This window comes from Varroa jacobsoni, unplaced genomic scaffold (assembly GCF_002532875.2).
Source record: "Varroa jacobsoni isolate VJ856 unplaced genomic scaffold, vjacob_1.0 scaffold_1076, whole genome shotgun sequence".
NCBI classification, from domain to species: Eukaryota; Metazoa; Arthropoda; class Arachnida; order Mesostigmata; family Varroidae; genus Varroa; species Varroa jacobsoni.
The window spans coordinates 84912-104098 of NW_019213978.1; the positions used below are offsets into that span (position 1 = coordinate 84912).

At 42.7% G+C, this 19187-nt stretch overlaps 1 protein-coding gene across 4 annotated transcripts; it reads right to left on the reverse strand.

Moving 5' to 3' along the window:
* Positions 1-1596: 1596 nt before the first annotated feature.
* r (carbamoyl-phosphate synthetase 2, aspartate transcarbamylase, and dihydroorotase rudimentary) lies at positions 1597-17610 on the reverse strand. Of its 4 annotated transcripts, none has more exons than XM_086970879.1 (14): positions 17475-17610; positions 15660-15750; positions 13639-13863; positions 11033-11155; positions 10584-10725; positions 9985-10403; positions 9399-9647; positions 7393-9137; positions 6894-7112; positions 5926-6706; positions 3223-5656; positions 2851-3019; positions 2286-2638; positions 1597-1968 (listed from the first exon to the last, which is right to left on the reverse strand). In XM_086970879.1, exons 4-14 carry the CDS (start codon positions 11133-11135, stop codon positions 1872-1874), a joined length of 6711 nt encoding a protein of 2236 aa, XP_086827005.1. In that variant the 5' UTR covers positions 11136-11155; positions 13639-13863; positions 15660-15750; positions 17475-17610; the 3' UTR covers positions 1597-1871. The 4 variants fall into 4 exon arrangements, with proteins under 4 accessions (XP_086827005.1, XP_086827004.1, XP_086827006.1 ...); XM_086970878.1 differs by having other exon boundaries at positions 13639-15051; XM_086970880.1 differs by lacking the exon at positions 15660-15750 and having other exon boundaries at positions 17475-17567.
* Between the last annotated feature and the right edge of the window lie 1577 nt (positions 17611-19187).

Genomic DNA, 19187 nt, shown 5'->3' on the forward strand with positions numbered 1-19187 from the left:
GCACAAAATAGGTCTTCTGTATTACTTTCCGTATTTAAGCGGTTAGGCATTACTTGAGACGACTAGCTGGCAGCACAAAACAGGGCGTTAACTTCCACGGATATTAATTAATGGTAGATCTGATTAACTTACCGCTGTTTTTAACTACACAGAAATTAAATAAGTGCTAACTGCGTGCGTCCGAACGTTGCTACCTAAGCGTTTACCAGCAGTCGTAACATTGTGCACGCAACGATTTGATTTCACGAATACAAGTAGATAAAGCTGCGCCGTAGCAGATACTAAATCAGCTATATCATCCAACAAATTCTGTTTTCACTAATGTTTTTACGTGTATGTTCTGTAGAAATCAGGAATGATCATAAGAGTTCGTGGGAAGCGAATGGAACATCCGATTTGACCTTTTCGTTACTAGAGAACTCCTGATTTAGAAAAATGTTTCCAATGCAGTATTACATAGTTCCGTCTCCACGTGCTGGCTCTTGGTTAAGCGTAAATCATTTGACATCCAACTGAGTTGTTCTGAAATACGCCTTCGCTCAACGTATCAAAGGTCGAATAACAACGGTCAACAAGGACTACAAGGTACACATTTGCTCAATTTCTGATGGCGCAGTAATACTGTAACAGCCGCACATATATGTAAGACCGTATGTGGATCCTACCTGATAGCCGTTATTTAAATTTGATAGTATAGAGTTATGCTTCGTTTATGAAAAGCAGATTAGAGTTCTCCCAGACCTTTGTCGAGCTTGTCATGACAACAACAGCAGCCTGCTATAGCAGCTCTTTCCCGCGATTCTTCTCGAACTTGCATCAATCAAGTACAGGATTCAGGATCCGAGCTATCAATCATTCACTACTACGAAGCCAATTGCCTTCATTTGAAGATAGAGATACAGATGATTCGGTACTGATTTACATTTGAGGCTAATGGCAAAGACAACAGCGTTTCTTACTCGCCTTGTGGTTTGTGAAGCGAGAGCTGTGTTGGCATACCTGAAAGGATAAGTGGACCTTGAACAGGTCTTAGCAAATAACGCATTTCCCTTCATCAATCCCTTTTCTATTAATATAGTGACCGTTCGAATGGTCTAGATAAGATTGTTTAAACTGAATTATCGCAGATCTTGATACAGACCCAACTGTAGACTGCTAATCCTGGTATGAATCAGATAAAATTCTATCTCGATAAAAGTACTCGTAGTGCTTGCGAATGAAAAAAACGAGTCACAACTAATTTTTTCCCTGTACATAAAAATGAACAAACAACGATCAGTACCATATACGTGTACCCGTTGCGCACATCTCTATGTTGTGAAACTTCTGTAATTCTCACTAAAGTTAATAGATCTAAAAATTTCTCAATTTTTCAGAATTTTTTAGAATAATTTATTTTTTGCGGAATTTACCTGTATTCAAACGTACTCGGGTCAGGGAATTGATCATAGGCCCTAGATGATAGAATAGGAAATATGTTTGGGTGTCAAGCTGGAAATTAATACGTATTCATTGAAATCAATATGTATGTTCAACGAATGACGTTTTCCAAGCATAAACGCTATTTTTAACATATATTAAAAAAAAACACACAGATCTTTAAAATTATTTTATTTAATGATTACTTGCTAACTATCTTGAAATATTTTTAGAAGCTTAATGCAGACCTCATTAATGGGCTTATTGGATCTAACGCCGAGGTCTCCCATGGGAGCGTCTTGTGTGTGGGACTATCCCACAGGTTGCAGCCGCCAACGCTATGGACTATACTCATGTTTTCTGGATAAAAGCCCAAGCGGCTATGATGCAATATCCATTTATACATTTTCAGATAACAGTATTTAGATTATGATCATCATGGCGTTGGCAGTTCAGCTTAAAACCATTGTGAGAAGCGCCATGCGGATATGCATTCCGGCCTCGCTTTGCCGGAAATACGCCGCACGCGGATCACTATCAATCTCAGGACTGTAAGACAGAAACAACACAAAAATTATAATGGTGTCTTTGAAAATATTTGAACAATGTAGAAAAAAAAAAACGTGTCGTCAGGATATTGATGTTATATTGAAAAATCATACATATATCAACCAATTTATTGCGCTGCTATGTATAAAATTTCGAAAATGTAAAGTAAAGTTAAACCTAGTGGCTACTAGGTGTTGTCCGAAATGGTAAATCACTGAAATATGTTGATCTGTATAAGCATTGTTCAAAAATGTCCAGTAGTACTCTTTTTAAAAGACACCATTTGGATCTGAAGAACGCTTGTTATCCCCTCATACCTGATCTCGTTGAGTCGGGGTAGCGGGTGCATGACGGCCATCTTGCGTTTCGCCCGAGTCATCAGCTGAGGTGTGATAACAAACTGACCCTTGGCTCGCTCGTATTCGGCGACGTCAGTGAAGCGCTCACGCTGTATTCTCGTTACATAGACGATATCGGCATCGGAAATGGCCTCTTCAAGCGTATGCATATCCGTTTGCGGTACGTTCTTAGCATCAAGCAGCTCTCGAACATGAGCTGGCATGGAGAGGCCAGCTGGGGCAACATAACGTAGCTGAACTTTGTAGTGGCAAAGTAAGCGCACAAGAGAATGTACTGTACGGCCATGCTTCAAGTCACCGACCAACGTGATCTGTGGACGAATATTATATTAAGCAATCGATATACTATGTGATATTGTGATCAATGGCAGTCTAGCTCGTAGAGTCGGCTAGCAAAAAATACCTACTTTCAACCTTCTACTTTTATACCTGTATATACGATTATTATTGTTGTTTGCGGGCAGAATGGGGCGCACGTATGCGATGATTGTCACTATTATTATTATTAATTACTCGTACTTACTGTTAGTCCATTGACGGTACCGATCTCCTCTCGAATGGTGTAGATATCGAGGAGGGCTTGGGTCGGATGTTCGCCGATACCATCACCTGCATTGAGAACGGGACGCCGGCTAAACAACGAGGCCCTTGTTACCGCACCAGGTTCTGGGTGACGAAGTACTACGATGTCACTAGAATAATAGGCGGTTGATTATGTGCTAATGGTTCGTCTCGGGAGCTGCCATTGGTCGACTATGCTTGGAAATTAGTTTTAGTGGATGAACATGAACAGAAGCACTTTCGAATTTATCAGTATGTATCGCTGCGAACTTTGCCAGTGGATGATACCCAAGTAGATGGAGCAATTTTGTCGACAACATATATTACTACTTACCTGTACCCGGACATGACCGCCACGGTGTCTTCTAGACTTTCGCCCTTTTGAACAGAAGACGTCTTGCCGTCCATATGAACGACAGTGCCCCCAAGTCGTTGCATCGCTGCAGCAAACGAGCATTGTGTACGGGTCGAAACTTCATAGAAAATCGACGCCATGACGCGGCCGCGCAAGACGTGATCAAGTGGGCGACTTTTGTGCACTGCCACCGAGTACTGTTGGGCCAGGTCGAAAATTGCGTGCAGTTGTTCTTTTGTAAACATATCCGCAGACAGCACATGACGACCGCGCAATTGATGACTGAGATGCGCTATTGAAAGAACTAGAGGCGTTTGACTAGCGATACTCGAGTAGTCAATAAATGGGACACCAAATGGCTCTTGAAAACGATTGCTATCTCGATTGTCGATCTTCTCTAGGCCGAGCTCGGCAAACATTTGATTGTAGATCTCAGCCGACGCTTTGACAGAGTCTTTTCTACGAATAGACACCGAATCAAGTCGGGGCCTTCTGGTGACGCCACTGGATCCAGGTGAACCTTCGGTCGGATGTGTTGGTCTTGTATTAACTTTAGGAGGCGTTGACGAGAAAACGTCTTCGCCGAAACCAGGACTGGCAAGAACACTACCGTCGACATAAACTACCTCGTTGCGAAGTACAACTCTTCGCACTTGTCCGCAAACTTTCATCCCCGCAAAGGGTGTCCACTTCGCCTTGGAATAGGGGAGTGTCTCGGGTATAACCCACTCTCGATCTAGGTCAACCTCAATGTACGTGTCATGCTGCTCTGGCAAACCGAAGATTCGCTTGGGGTTAGTGTACATCTTCTCAATGACCTGGTCGAGGGTTATCTTACGCTTGTTAACGGCGGTCAGCATGAGAAACAAAGCAGTCTCAAGGCCAGGAAAGCCGGGCGGAGGATTGTCGCTCTGCTTCTCTTCGAGAGTATGAGGCGCATGATCTGTGGCGATCACATCAATCATGTCCATGTGATCCCAGAGAGCTTGGACGTCTCTTTCTGTCGCCAGCGGCGGTTTAACGGTCGAGCGTTTTTCGCCAATAACCGCCTTAGCCTCTGCCTGACTGAGGAAGAGGTGGTGTGGGGACACCTCACAGGTCACTGGGATTCCCAGTTCTTTGGCCGCCTTTATCGCCAGGATCTCCTCCTCCGTGGCAACGTGACACACATGTATAGGCCGCTTCTTGGCTAGCAGCAATGCCAAGCCCAGCGTAGCTCTTTCGGCATGAATGCACAACGGTACGTTGTGAGGCCAATTGTCAAAGTGGGCAACCCAGTCCGAGCTAGACCTCAGAAACAATGGGCCGTACGAGGCATTGAGATACATCTTAAGCGCACAAACCTGCGTCGAAATTGTATGTACCGTCTTAACGTTGTCGCTTGAGGCACCTGCAAATAAAGCATAGTCGCATCGAGCCCCAATCTTTGCTGTTTGTTTCGCAATCGACAGATTTTCCTTAGTAGTAACCGGAGGGTCTGTATTTGGCATAGCACATACCATAGTAAAACCGCCAGCTAAAGCAGCCGCAGTACCACTTGCAAAATCTTCTTTATGTACAGCTCCCGGTTCGCGCATATGCACGTGGATATCAATAAGACCAGGAAGGCGAACTATCTTCTGCGAGCTAATGCAATCAATCTGGGTCTTAAGTGGTGGGGCATGACCAATCAACCGGATAGCCTCGACAACCAGCTTCGCACACTTGACGTCTGTGACAAGAGGGACCGCGCAGTCTACAGCCATTCGCCTAGTTCGGTATCCCTGTGTCATGAACGAAGACACTCGCCGAGACCCGCTAGATTCCATAGGCAAATTGATAACCAGATCAAAGCCCTTCTGCTCAAGAAAATCGACAATTGAGCCCATTTCTGCTGCGGTGGTTCGGCCGAGACCGAGATCGTCAAATGGCCATGTAACAGGCTCAATAGCTATTCCGTGCTCTTGATAAAAGTCTGCCGTGCCCAGACTACCATAAAGGCGGTACCCCATCTTTTCTAAGGTGCGCACGCTAGGCAGCAACTCGTTCTTATGTTTGTAGCTGCCCAGTGAGAGGAAGATGTTTTTTGTGGGAACAACAAAGCCGGTAGAGATCATCGCCTTTAAATAGGCTTCGAAGCGGTTCTCTCCAAGGCAAGCGACCTCTCCAGTCGACGCCATTTCGACACCCAAACGGATGTCCGCTCCCCCAAGACGATTAAAAGAAAACTGCGGTACTTTTACACCGACCTTTCCACAGCCCATTAAGCAATCCACACGGTCTTCGCGAAGCCCACAAATGACTCGGGTGGCTAGACTGACAAGGTTGCAGTCCAGCACCTTCGAGACAAATGGGAAGCTTCTCGATACTCGGACGTTGCACTCAATCACTTTAAGTTTATTGTCTTTTGCAATAATTTGAAGGTTGAATGGACCTAAAATTAGAATTGTAAGTACTTATGAGTTCCAACTAACTGCAATGATTGTTTGACATAAACCAGTAGTCATTATTCTTAATAGAAAAATAGATGTATGTAGCAAAAAAGAGATGGTTCCCGACAGATAAGTTCTCGATTTTGAAGATCGGATTTACGCTTAAACTTGGTCGGTATTAAATGAACAGCCTAACAAGAATGCCATAAAGCAGATGAGTTATCTGTTTTATGAGATTCTTGTCCCGATTGACATATTACGTAATACTTACCAGATACAGAAAGCGCCTGTCCAATAGCTTGCGCGATCGCTTTCAACTTATTCAGTGTTTCTGCATTAAGATCCTGGGGAGGCGTCACAAGCGTGGCATCTCCAGAATGCACGCCTGCATTTTCAATGTGCTCCGACACAGCAATTGCCAGTAGCTCACCGTCCTGCGCCACAGCATCAACGTCAATCTCCTTTGCTTCTTGAATGAATTTCGATATCACTACTGGGTATTCCTTGCTTACAGCTGATGCCTCACCCAGATACCGCTCAAGATCGGTGTGTGAATAAGCGACATTCATTGCTGCACCGCTGAGGACGTACGAGGGCCTTACCAAACAGGGATATCCTACTTCGTTGCAGAAGGCCATAGCACTCTTTATTGAGCTAAGCTCTTTCCAGCGAGGCTGCTCAATGCCGATAGAGTCGAGCTTTCGGGAGAATTTGAAGCGATTTTCGGCGCTATCGATCGATTCGGGTGACGTGCCGAGAATGCGACAATCTTGTCGATGCAGATCCATGGCAATGTTGTTTGGCAATTGGCCGCCCATGTTGAGAATAACTCCTTCAGGCTGCTCGAGCTTGTATATGTCAAACACTGTCTCAAATGAAATGTCTTCGAAGTAAAGCTTGTCGCACATATCGAAATCAGTTGAGACCGTCTCAGGATTGTAGTTAACCATAATGGTCTGCTTGTTTAGCTTGCGTAGCTCCTGTATACAGGACACGGCGCACCAGTCGAATTCGACGGAGCTGCCTATCCTGTAAGCGCCTGAACCAATCACCTAGACAGAGAGTCAGTAATAGTATTGCACTCGTACGCTGCACTTTTTTTTTTCGAAAATATGGGCACAATTTGGGAAACGCACATCCACCTGTTTTATTTGATAAGGTAATGCCGTAGTTGCTAATTGAAAATCTTAAACCCAATAAACGTACGTATATCGTCGAACAGAGTTGAGTTTTACTTGCCATTATAGAGTTCGGGTTGAACACCTGCGAAGTCGACGGACCAGTGTTTACTTCGAAGGCAATATCATGATAATTTGCGTTGTAACTGAGATAGAGATAGTTGGTCACTGCAGGGTATTCGGCAGCCACCGTATCAATCTGTTTCACAAACGGGGTGACAGAGTGCTCCTCACGCATTCGTCGAACGCGCAATTCTGTACTTTGAATACATTCAGCGATCTGGAATAAATTGGCCATGCAATAAACGATTATATTAATATATAATTGGAGTTGATAACGGAAACCGTAAGAATAATTAGTTCACGGTTCATGATAATAGCCATAGAAAGACAAGCGGCAACGATCATAGACTGACTTGTAGATGTTAAATGTTGACACGTGCAGTGATTTGTAACTCGTTGAAGGTGTAAAATAACCAAAACATGACAATCAATATTATATATGGTAGCTATGGAACCCATTTATGGGTAATGGTGATGGAGAACAGGGAACAGTGTACCTGTTTGTCCGAGAAACCAAGCTTCTTCGCCCTTAGCAGAATGTCTCGACCCAGGTTATCACTGCCTCGGAAGGTTTCGAGATGACCGTACATCTCAATAATGCCCTGCATCTTGAAGAGGAACCATTTGTCAATGTTAGTGATATCGTGCAAGCGTTCAACCGTGTAGCCTTGTTTTAGAGCGGCTGCCAAATGAAACATGCGCTTGTCTGTTGGGGACCTGAGGTCAGCGTCCTTAACGGCCTTCACATACGGATCAAAACCATGTTCGCCTTCGACCATACGAATCGCTTTCTGGAACGCTTCTTCGAAGTTTCGGCCGATCGACATTGCTTCTCCGACGGACTTCATCGAGGACCCTATGCGTGTAGAGACATGAGGGAACTTCCCAAGATCCCAACGTGGGATCTTTACAACAACGTAGTCGAGACTAGGCTCGAAGCACGCCGTGGTTTTACCCGTCACAGAGTTCTTAAGCGAAGCCAATGACATGCCGAGGGAAAGTTTGGCAGCAATGTAAGCCAGGGGGTATCCAGTGGCTTTACTAGCCAATGCAGAGGACCGTGACAGACGGGCGTTTACTTCGATTATATAATATTCATCGCTTTTAGGGTTCAGTGCGTATTGGACGTTACATTCGCCAACGACGCCGAGGTGACGAATAATCTTTATGGAGGTTGAACGCAGTTTATTGTACTCAGCGTCAGTGAGTGTCTGAGACGGCGCGACGACAATCGACTCTCCCGTATGGATGCCGAGCGGGTCAAGGTTCTCCATGTTACATACCGTAATGCAGTTGTTGTAAGCGTCTCGGACAACTTCGTACTCAACCTCTTTCCATCCTTTCAGTGATTTATCCAGCAGAACCTGCTGAGAATGCACGAGTGCTTGGCTCACTAGGGAGCGTAGGTCGTCATCATTGCTAGCAAAACCGGAACCGAGGCCCCCAAGACAATACGCTCCGCGCACTAGAACTGGGTAACCAAGCCTATGGGCTGCGGCAAGCGCTTCGTCCAATGTGTACACCGCACAGTTAGGTACTACCTGCTCACCAATTTCAGCGACTCGTTCTGCGAATAATTTTCGATCCTCCGAGTGGATAATAGACTCAATCAATGTACCAAGAACTCTCACGTTATATTTCTTAAAGACGCCTTCTTTTTCGAGTTCGATACCACAGTTTAGAGCTGTCTGACCACCGAACGTGAGTAGAACGCTATCTGGACGTTCTGCATTGATAACTTGTGTGACGTACTCCGGAGTAATGGGTAACAGGTAGACCTTGTCGGCTAAGCCGGGACTCGTCTGTACGGTGGCAATGTTCGGGTTGATCAGTATTGTCTCAATATTCTCCTCTTTTAACGCTTTAATTGCCTGCGATCCAGAATAATCAAATTCACCAGCTTGGCCGATCGACAGTCCGCCCGAACCCAGCAGTAGAACTTTACGAGGCTTCTGACCCAAAGGTGTACTTAATACAGAGTTAGGATGAAGTGGTTTTTCAAACCGCGCCGTAATGCGTTCGTTAACTGGAATGGCGTCGGCGGCGCCTGTTTCGCTGATCGTTTCTAAAAAAACGTCAAAAAGAAACTCCATATCGCACGGACCAGCGTCATGCTCAGGATGGAACTGCACACTGAAGTATGGCTTTGTCTTATGAACGATACCCTCATTAGTGAAATCATTAGCGTTTGTGAAAAGAACTTCCCATTCCTTTGGCAGAGATGTGGCATCCACAGCATATCCTGGCAGAAGAAAAGATTAACCTTAGCATTAGTATTGGACGCTGCTGGGAAGACGTTTTCTTTGAATACAATGACGCTTACATTATATGACTAATTTACCATATAAAATTATTCGAGTCAAAACATTCTCTCTTTCTTTTACGCTAGACGCTTTTTTTTCGCTCTACGCCAAACCCATATTCAAATATTGTGTCTCCATTTTCAGGATAAGTGTATATAAAAGTCAGCAAGAGAGTACAAAACGAACGCAAGCCTTCCTACCGTGGTTTTGGGATGTAATACAACATCTCTTTGTAACCTCGTGCAAACATGGCTGATTGTGGCCACGGTTACCATATTTTAGTTTACTAGTTTTAGCGCCAATCGACAACGCTAACAACTGATGACCCAGACAGATACCAAACGTCGGTTTCATAGGGAACTTAGCTTGGAACTTGCGAATATTCTCAATTGTCTCGAAACACATCGTTGGGTCACCCGGACCGTTACTTAAGAATAAGCCGTCCTGTTCTGTAAATGATAATCAAAGGCTTTACTATTAGCAATACGAACCGAATGAAAAATGCATATTGAGTTTCATTAGTACACATAGGCTGTTAAACGAGATTGACATTGATAAGTGCGTAGATAAAAACTTAAGCTTAATAACATCCTTATTTACACGAAGGGGAGTACGTGATACATCAGAATGTACTAATTGGTGCCCGCCCACCAAGTACATGAAATAAATCGCTACGCTTATTTCGACTCTAAGGACCTAAATCTCTTTATCCACTCAATCTTTCAGCAATTTGTTTCACTGCTACAACAGTTAGTCTAGGACATGCGAGAACATTTATCTACTTACCCTTCATTTCATGAATGGCATAATCAAAAGGAACCACCGTCACGCAGGCATCGCGACGGAGGAGACATCGCAGTTGGTTGTTTTTCAAGCCACAGTCTACTACGATTATGCGAGGCGAGCCCTTCGAGTTGTAAGTCACAGGCGCGCTACACGTAACTTCACGAACGAGGTTGAACTTGTTTGGATTTTCGAATACTTGATCGGATGCGTCCGCGTCCCCGATGATGATCTTTGCCAGTACCGATCCTTCTTTGCGAAGGATTTGCGTCAAATGACGAGTATCGATTCCTTCTATACCAGCGACACCTTCCGCTCTTATCCATTCGTGAAGGCTGCGTTTAGCATTCCAATGGCTATAGCCCTCGGTCAGTTCAGATACTATTAAGGCCGATGCCCAGATCCGTCCTGACTCCATAAATCTGCCAGACATCATTTAATGAAAAAACATACATTGATGTCGAAATCCCTGATTAGCATATAAGCGAACGATTTACTCGAAGTGATGATTTCAACTTACGCGATGGAGATCAACTCATAGGTTTATAGTATAATAAGCATATTGTCATGACACAAAACGAAGTAAGATAATGCCTGCTTACTTGGGAATGCCGAACTTGTCGACTTCGGTAGTGGAGGGCACTCCATAGTTACCGATTAAAGGATAGGTGAGTACAAGAAGTTGGCGACAGTATGATGGATCGGTTAATGATTCCGGATACCCTACCATACCAGTCTGAAATACTGCCATTGTGACGTGGACTCAAACGTTAGGTTCGTCTATTTAACTACTCCAGAATAAAGACCTTTTGAAAACCACTTAACTGAACAAGTGATAAGGGCAACGCGAAGCTCTTAAGTGTTACACATCGCAGTTACGAGAAAACAGTGAAAACGTTGTACAGCCAGAGGGTGTATAAACTCGTCTCGGAAATAGGTGATTCCAACTAGTGATTCAACAGTACTTATATTATCATATATTTATTATTAAATATTATTATTTGTTTTACTCAATATTATTGTTTTCTGAATATGTCGGTCTCACACGTACCAAGTTCACCCGATTTATGCCTATCTGTTGCTCCGAAAGCAATGCCTTCGAACTCTGTGCCATCTTCAAGCACAAGTCGTGCCCGAGGTCGCTTGTATGCCATGCTTCAATACTCCTTTGTACCTAAAAAATTATTGAAATTGATTCACTCCATGCTACACAAAGCATGCTAGGAAATTTCCACCGTATAACTATGGTGTGTAAAAAGCTAACTTGCCTAACTTAAACGTCCCATGCTAGAATATGATTCGCAGACGAGCTTAAAGTTTAGTGGCCTGATACTAATAGATAAACGATTCGTAAAGAGTCACATTTTAATCAAAATTAGTAAAAGCGCATCTTTTCTAAAAGCAGAACACTAGCTACTATAGTTGAACTATTAAAAAAAAAAATAATTTTAGGAGATAAGTGTTTTTTGAGCGACCCCCTCTGTTTTTACAGATGCCTATTTATACATAGCCTATGCTATTTTTATCCCAAGAGCTAAAGGAAGTTTTTGCTGCACGATGAGTGGTTGTCACATTCACAATCACATAAGTATACCCAATTCAATATTTTATCTAAAATCAGTGGCAATTTCTATAGGCCAAGTGATTTCCAAGATCATTGTTTGTCCACAAGAATTGCTGCCACATAGGCATTCAGGCGCACCCGCTTACAGATTTAAACGTACTTCGTTGTATATTATCAAAAATGGGTTGAATAAAGTAAAATTTACTAATGCTGCTCATCTTACAATGGTTTACCATATTGTGAGCAATCATTACCTTTTTCAGCAACGAATTTATAAGTCATATTTTTTGACGAAACTTGCGAATCTCGACGCCGTACGCCGGTAAAACAACGAGTCGTTTTATTGATATAGGACCTTGATAGCCTAACAATTTCCTATTTATTGATCACCTCGATACGGCTAGTTCGTAGCTTAACAATTTAAGCAGGTACCCATCACTGTTCGGTATAGAAACGATAATCAGTATGGAGAAGTACCGAGTAATCAATCAAAAACACAAATTTCATCCTCAGCCAGACCAAAAGACGGTGTGTCCAAAAACGCTCGAGTTAAGGGGCAACCACTCGGCAGGGTCAAAGAGGCAATGGACTCAGAGATACGTGTCACTGAAAGCTGATACTGCTTATCTAGCTATCTAGCACCTATGTGGACATCGAAGAGAGCCTGCGTCAGCACTGGCCTTCGGATTGGGATAGCGTAAGATCAAGTAGACAGGGCGAGACTACACCAGGCTAATGGACTCACGGTACAAACGAGTCCTTGCTGGCTAAGCGTCTATCTCATATTTATCACTTTCTCTTTCCTTCACTCCATTTCTATCCAGTGAGTTTCATAACTAAATCAGTCATTGATATCCCCGCTTTCTATGTTTTTTTAGCTACGTGAAAAAACAGATTTAATTATTTAAAATAACAGTTCTCATTGATAGATAATGTAGGGGAATGTTGGATTTGCTAGGGACTTCATGAAGTGCGTTTGCTAACCGGCTAGAAAAAGTAAGGAAGATTTTTGCCCGTAATAGTTGGATTCGTTAAGGACCTTATCCACATAGCATGAAGATGTGTCTGCTGGTCGGCTAGAAAGGTAAAAAAAAATCATATCAAGCATTGAACTGAAACGATATAAAACCCCCCAGATTTCGCGTAAACTTGAAACATTCTCTCCGCAATAGCGATAGGCTTTTCATGAAAAAATTACCCTTTTTGAATATACAGAGACGGCACATCTACACAGAATCGTCGGACTAGCAGTGTCGGGCTCAATTAAGAAGAACAATAAAATAAGTAGGCTTATGTCTGTGAGCATTGACGGGCAAAAAGCGACGAGGAAAAACGCTAAGATGGACATTCAATAATTTCGGCACGAAGATGCCTTTGACACACAGACGAAAGGCCGAATAGGTTCATATCGTTGCCGTGACGCCAGCTCACCTTCGCTTCCTCACGTTCTCCATAAGCTCACTGCTCATAAAGGCTTTTTTTTTTTTCATAATGCATATATTTTTCAACCTTTAGACGCTTGAAACTTCCTAGCCTAATCTGCGTTATAGGCGCTTAGGAAAGGAGAGGTTGGAAAGGTTTCTATCATATGTTCTGGCTATGAGATACTGATGCATTATTTGACTGAGTCATAGATATTTATGCAAGTAAACTAGCTGTAGGTTAAAAGATGTTTTCAGAAGTTAAGCATAACTTTATTAGTTGAAATAAAAGTCGACGGTTAAATACTGTGTTTTAAACATCTGAAGGGTATGAACAATTTCAACATCAACATCAACAAAACGAACAATACACCAGGGTAATTTACTGATCCTCGTCAATGAAATTTAATATAACTAATAACTGTAATATACATATGCCTAGGATTTATCATGTCGTGATTACGATAGATTAATTAATCGTCCTAAAGCAGAGCACTAAATTTAAAGTGGTTAACTGAATTACGTGTACGTAGACGGGTTTGATTGGGTTGATTTTGCATGCGCGTAAGCCGGCGTTCGAGGTATTCATTTTGACCCCCTTATTAGTACAATTCGGTTCCATATGAATGTAAAATTACTAGCATTATGTGTATCTGTTATTTATCGACAAACCGTAAATCATCAGATCCCCATGACGACAGGTCGTCTCCAACGTTACACAAGCGTAGAGCTTATTTCACTTGGCGTCTTTCTATCGTCTTTCTCTTCAACGATAAAATAACGGACGCAACGACCACTGGTACCAGATAGCATGCTGATTCCATAGCTGCCAGAGACGTGACTCAAATCGTTTGCTCAATTCACAAAGATAACGCTGTTTGATGAGTGAAGGGACCACTGAAAAGCATTTGAACAGGTCGTCATTGACTGCGTCAAATCACAATCTGCTTTCATCGAAGCTAGCCTTATCGTCACATAGATTTTTAGCCCTTCGCAAACGGATTTGGTCTCTAACCATTACGTCAAAGGGTTAGGTTACTTTTTTCAACCGAGTGTCGAGCGTTTGTTCGTTACAGTGGTCAGTCAAGACTAAAAAGGAAAGGAAAGGAAAGGAAAGGATGCAGTAAGCTATCAGCTCGCTAACTAACCACTGACTCCTCGCTCTATGAAATCTTTAGCGAGTCTATTCCTACGATCGACAATTTAACGCAAGATCACAGTATTCACGAACAGATGTTTCCCCCTCACGTACACTCTATCAGCCAAAGTTTAACTTGGCCAAATCACAATATCCATTACGAAGCTCCCTAAAATTATAATGCCTCTATAGCATTTGTATTTGTAAAGAAACATTTCCAATTTAAGAGCTCGGATTATAGGGAAAGTGTCATAATACACAAGCTGGGCATATAGGTTTGCTTGAAATTTTAGAAAACGATTTTTTGCTTTTTAGTACACTTGTACGCCGATTAACTGTATTGCATTACGTACTGAAACACCTAAACGTTTATTATAATAAGTCACTGTGCATATACTTTTCTAATTACAAATCTGTTATTCATAGAGAATAATATATGCGCATTTATTGCCTGCAAGATTTAGGTTGCCATCAATAATTTGACAGGTCATCGTGAAACATCAATAGATCTTTGTCTTAATCCAGCTATCAGGTGTAGGAATGAAGGTAATAATAATAATTCTAGTTTTCGGCAAAAAAAAATTATTATTTTCGCCACTTGTGCTCTACCGGCAATAGGCGTCTTTTCCCTACGCTTTAAACGTGTAGTTCAACTCCTATTTTTTTGTGTCATTGCAAAAATCCATCTGTCTAGGGGATACACAGGAAATTAACGATATCCTTCGGGTTAGGCCCTTGTCGTTCAGAGCCTTTTTTTTCGCCTCCCGAAATGACAGTTCGAGTGACAGCTGTACACTGAGGTGTACGAAGTGGGGTGTTCTCACTTTCGCATTAGCCAGCCACAGCTTTCGGCTTCTCGTCCTTCTTTTGCCTGACCAAAGCTACCGCTTTCGGTCGTTTTGGTTAAGCTGGTGATTTCTTCTTGCGAATGCGGTTTCTGGCGCGACCTGTGAGTTATTGATACTTAAACAGATTAGTGCTATCGCTTATCCTTTTGCCTAACTTTGGACTTGATTCGTGCTTGAACTAGGCTGGGTGACAAAATAAATCGACATCCGCCAGTCCGGCGTATACCAGCCTTTGTTGTGGTGACCTGGCACAGTGATTCAGTCACCCTGCTCACTGTCTGCTCTATATAATACAAACATGCCACGGTAGACAAGGAACAACTACTACGATTTGAAGTTCGATTTGAGGTTCAAGTCCCACATTACCATGGCGAATAACTAGACTAATAATTCCCAGTTTTCGTGAGGAACATCTACGAATCAATTTCTAAAAAGACGATACATCACACATCATAGCAGCATTGGCATCGCAATGAGAAAATGCGTATTGCAAACGCACCAAAAAGTGTTGAAAAAGCATCATGTACCGAATATCAACGTTTCAAGCAAGCAAACGGATTGTCAAACAAATTCATTTCTTACCTCCAGGCATTTTTTGTAACGTGTATCATTTGTATTGGTTCGTCGACATTTTGTTATTACGGTACATTGTTCCAGAGATAATTTATTCATCGTGATAATAAGCTTCGGCGATTGACGCTTCTTACCTGGCTAGTTAATATACATTCTGTTGCGGAGTTGGCGTGCACGGGACTAAGCGAAAACAGGGTTGCATGATGTACACGAATAAAAATGATGCTAAAACAGAAAAGCGTAATGCATGCTGAAATCATCTGCTAATTACGGGTTGGAAAGAAGAAAATGAACTTATAGATTTGGCAGATCAAGTCTAACAAAGATTAATATTATGCCTTTCCCAGTTACATAACTGGAATCAGTAGACGATGTGTTCAGAGTAATCAACAGTTCTACGGGTAATGATTATCTAAGTACGGTTGCTCTAAAGGTGGTTGTCTGAAAAGTTTAAGCAGATCTTAGCTCTTTACATAGTACACGATAGTTAGAAGAAAATAAAAAGAAAATTGCTAATGCTTTATTTTTCTGTAAGAAAATCTGCACAGTGACGAGGCAAAGCAGTAACTAATATAGTCGCAGACTAATATCGGGCGCGTATGGCCAAAAGAAGGCTTGAAACGTAGCGCCTTGGAAATCAGTAGAATTTCATTACAATAAAAGCATAAATGCTGCGAAATCCAAAAAGATGCAGCTAAAAAATGCTTCTGTTCCCTTCGTTCTGGAAATTTCGACGCAGCAGGTGCTCCCCTTAACTGCCAAGTAACTTCGAAAAAAAAGTGAAAAAGTTCAACAGCACCACCGCGTGCAGATGATGATGATGATTCGGGATGACGATTCGGAAGTCGCAACTAGGGAACCGAAAAGGTATAGTCATCGAATGCCAGACATCACATACATTTCTAGCTACCTGTATGGAAAATTCTAACGCGTCCGTCGTATTGCTTGGATCGTGCTCTGTCAAACTCTTTTTCTGCCTCGGTTTTGTTAGGAGCATGAATTCGTACCAACAAACCGATGGTTCGATATCAATGAACAACTTATGTTGCCCGGTCAACTAACGTACACCAATGTCGTGTTCTTCCTCTGCAGCCGTACTCCTCGATCATCTGCTGATGATGGCGCGCTTCAACAAATAAGAGCATCGTTTTTGCTTGCTACAAATGGGTCTAATTTAAAGATTGCGACCTGCATCAAGGCACTGCTCAGTTATAAGTGGCTGAAGAACCGTGCTCTGTTCCGCCTGGCTCGATGAGCTTTCTATGTCTCAACCCTCCCTTTCTGTCTCAGCCGGGAGGTAACACCCGATAGCCAATTGCCCGCTCCACCGTATCATTTATTATCGTCAATTATCATAATTAGCATATTATCGTTGAAACACGAACCATGCATACGTTTGAAATTGTAGAAATCCACCCATTCACTGCATGATTGAAAAGAGCGTCTCCACGAGTCGTCAGCTAGTTACCGAAGTGCGTGCATGTACTCTAAGCATAAAAAGGTTTCACAGATAAGTGTCGAAAACGAGTACGTATAATAATGAATCAAAGCTGGTGCAAGCGAATGACGGCGAAGATAAACGTGGCTAGCAAGTGAAACGAACGAAATTTCAGAGCTGAGAATTCAGCAATGCAAAAACCTGATCGGCAAAGCTGGAACAAAACAAGTGAAGCCGGACCTCTAGTTGTACCTTTGCAGATTTATAGAGAACCAATCCTGTGTAGTAGATGAACACTATAGCGCTACTGTAAAATGCAGTAATTTTTTGATATCGCCAACCGTCCAAAATTTTCCTTGAGGTTGACCGGTGGATAGATAGGCCGTAAGTAGGAACACCGGCAATTGTACTGCCACCGTAAATGACAGCGTACTAAAATCACAGTGAAACTAGACGAATGCGGTAAACAAAGTGGCGCAAACCTGTCTTCGGGCTATACCTATTCACTAACCTTATTCCCCGTCGTTCACACTTTCTATACGCCACCGAAATCAACGCGCACGTCACTTCAGTTTTGCGGCTCTAATAATAAGCAAGGTTCGCCAACCACCTAGCACCCAACGAATAAGCGCGGTCAACTATGTGCCAGCAACTCCACGTGGTTTTATCCAGCAACGACAGCAGCAGTAACAGCTTTCGGCGCAGTGAGCACGATCCTTCGCAGAGCCTTCTTGCTCCTTTTAGCTGACTCGGCCTTTGTCGTTTGATTGTTGTCAACGGTCAGCCACGACGACCAAAGTTGGGTCTAATGACGACTAGCTACAACTCTGCTTACCACGACAGCACTATAGCTACAGACATCAACAGCATCGAAACAAAGAGTGGTCCACCGCTTTTCGTTTCTCTCTCTCTCTCGCTAATTCCTGTGCGGCGATTAGGTCTCCGTCTTCGCTGAACTCTTTCTCCGCTATGGAACGAAACAGTACGATGAATCACGATGAACTGTTGCGTTTTCGTGCCGCTACCGCTTTTGCACGCGCATCTCCAGTTGGTGTTACCGAAGCGCGATAACCGCTGATACAAATCACGCGCCATGCGCTGTAATGTGTCTTTACCTACCGGTGGTGTAACTGCATCGGCGTTGTTCTATTCGATATCTCCTCAAGCGGCCTTCGTTCAAGCAGTGGTCAATGCGTGGTGTTTTTTGACTCGTGTGCGTTTTTCTCGAGTGCCTAAAAAATTGGAATATATCGCAGTGTCAGTTCTCTTGCTGGTTCTCCGCGTAAGCCACTTTTCAGCTTTGCTTTTTTACGTTTTCTCAACTGTTTTTTCTGCCATTTTGTCGGTATACCCTTTCCTGCACAGTGGCACTGGGGCCGGTTGTATTTATTGCCCCCAGAAAACTGGCACACGTTGGATCGAAGCTACTGCGATTTCTTACGATGACGTCTTTAGTGTGTCTGTCAGCCTCGTCTTAGAGGTTTTGCCCCAGCTCATACTGCCGGAATACCGGCTGGTCAGTAAAAGCAATTGCAGGTTGAGGCGAAACGATAATTATCGGGAGAAAAGATTTTTTTTAAAGCTAATAGCAGCAAATGACAAAGATCAATTTCAGGTAGTCTATAAAATGAGACTCCTAAAGGAAGGAGAAGCTTGTGTCATGCTTCACCCGCCTTATGATACGCTGATATTACGTAATAGAAGTAATGTTACAGACGATACCCTTTGATTGAAAAAAAGATTGTGTTTCTTAACGTTCACTCGAATTATGAAACTAAAAACGATGTCTAATGTTGTCGTCATTCTGTAGCATAGAATATGGCATAGAGGAGCAAGCAGATAGATGTTTTTAATTACTTTAGTTCAAATTGATCTGGCGATTAAAGGCTAACGCGTTGTTAACAGTCTCAAATAGAGCATGTTAGTTTTCACAAACCGTTTACTCAGCTGTACTGATTAATCATGGTGCTTATTTGAGCCTGAAGCTCAGTAAATGTTTGCACATTTTTCATGAACCATTCAAATACTGTGTTTCTGTCGTGAAATCAAATAGAAGAAGTAGGTATTTACCCAACTTGGGCAATGACCGGATTTTTAGCCTACTGAAAAGAGCAGTCAATGTCGATTGTAATGGCTTTTGACTATGTTATAAAAATGCTATGTCTAAATAAATAAGTATGCTGTAAAAGCTTCTGAACTTTTGGTTGAATTTAGTCGTTTGCAA

Bases quoted from the DNA above. Each gene is read 5' to 3' on its own strand.
- r (XM_086970879.1), bottom strand. From the start codon at position 11,135: ATGGCATACAAGCGACCTCGGGCACGACTTGTGCTTGAAGATGGCACA. The intron at 10,404-10,583 runs GTAAGCAGGCAT...GATGTCTGGCAG, and splicing joins GACAAGTTCGGCATTCCCAA to ATTTATGGAGTCAGGACGGA. The intron at 9,648-9,984 runs GTAAGTAGATAA...TATCATTTACAG, and splicing joins TGCCATTCATGAAATGAAGG to AACAGGACGGCTTATTCTTA.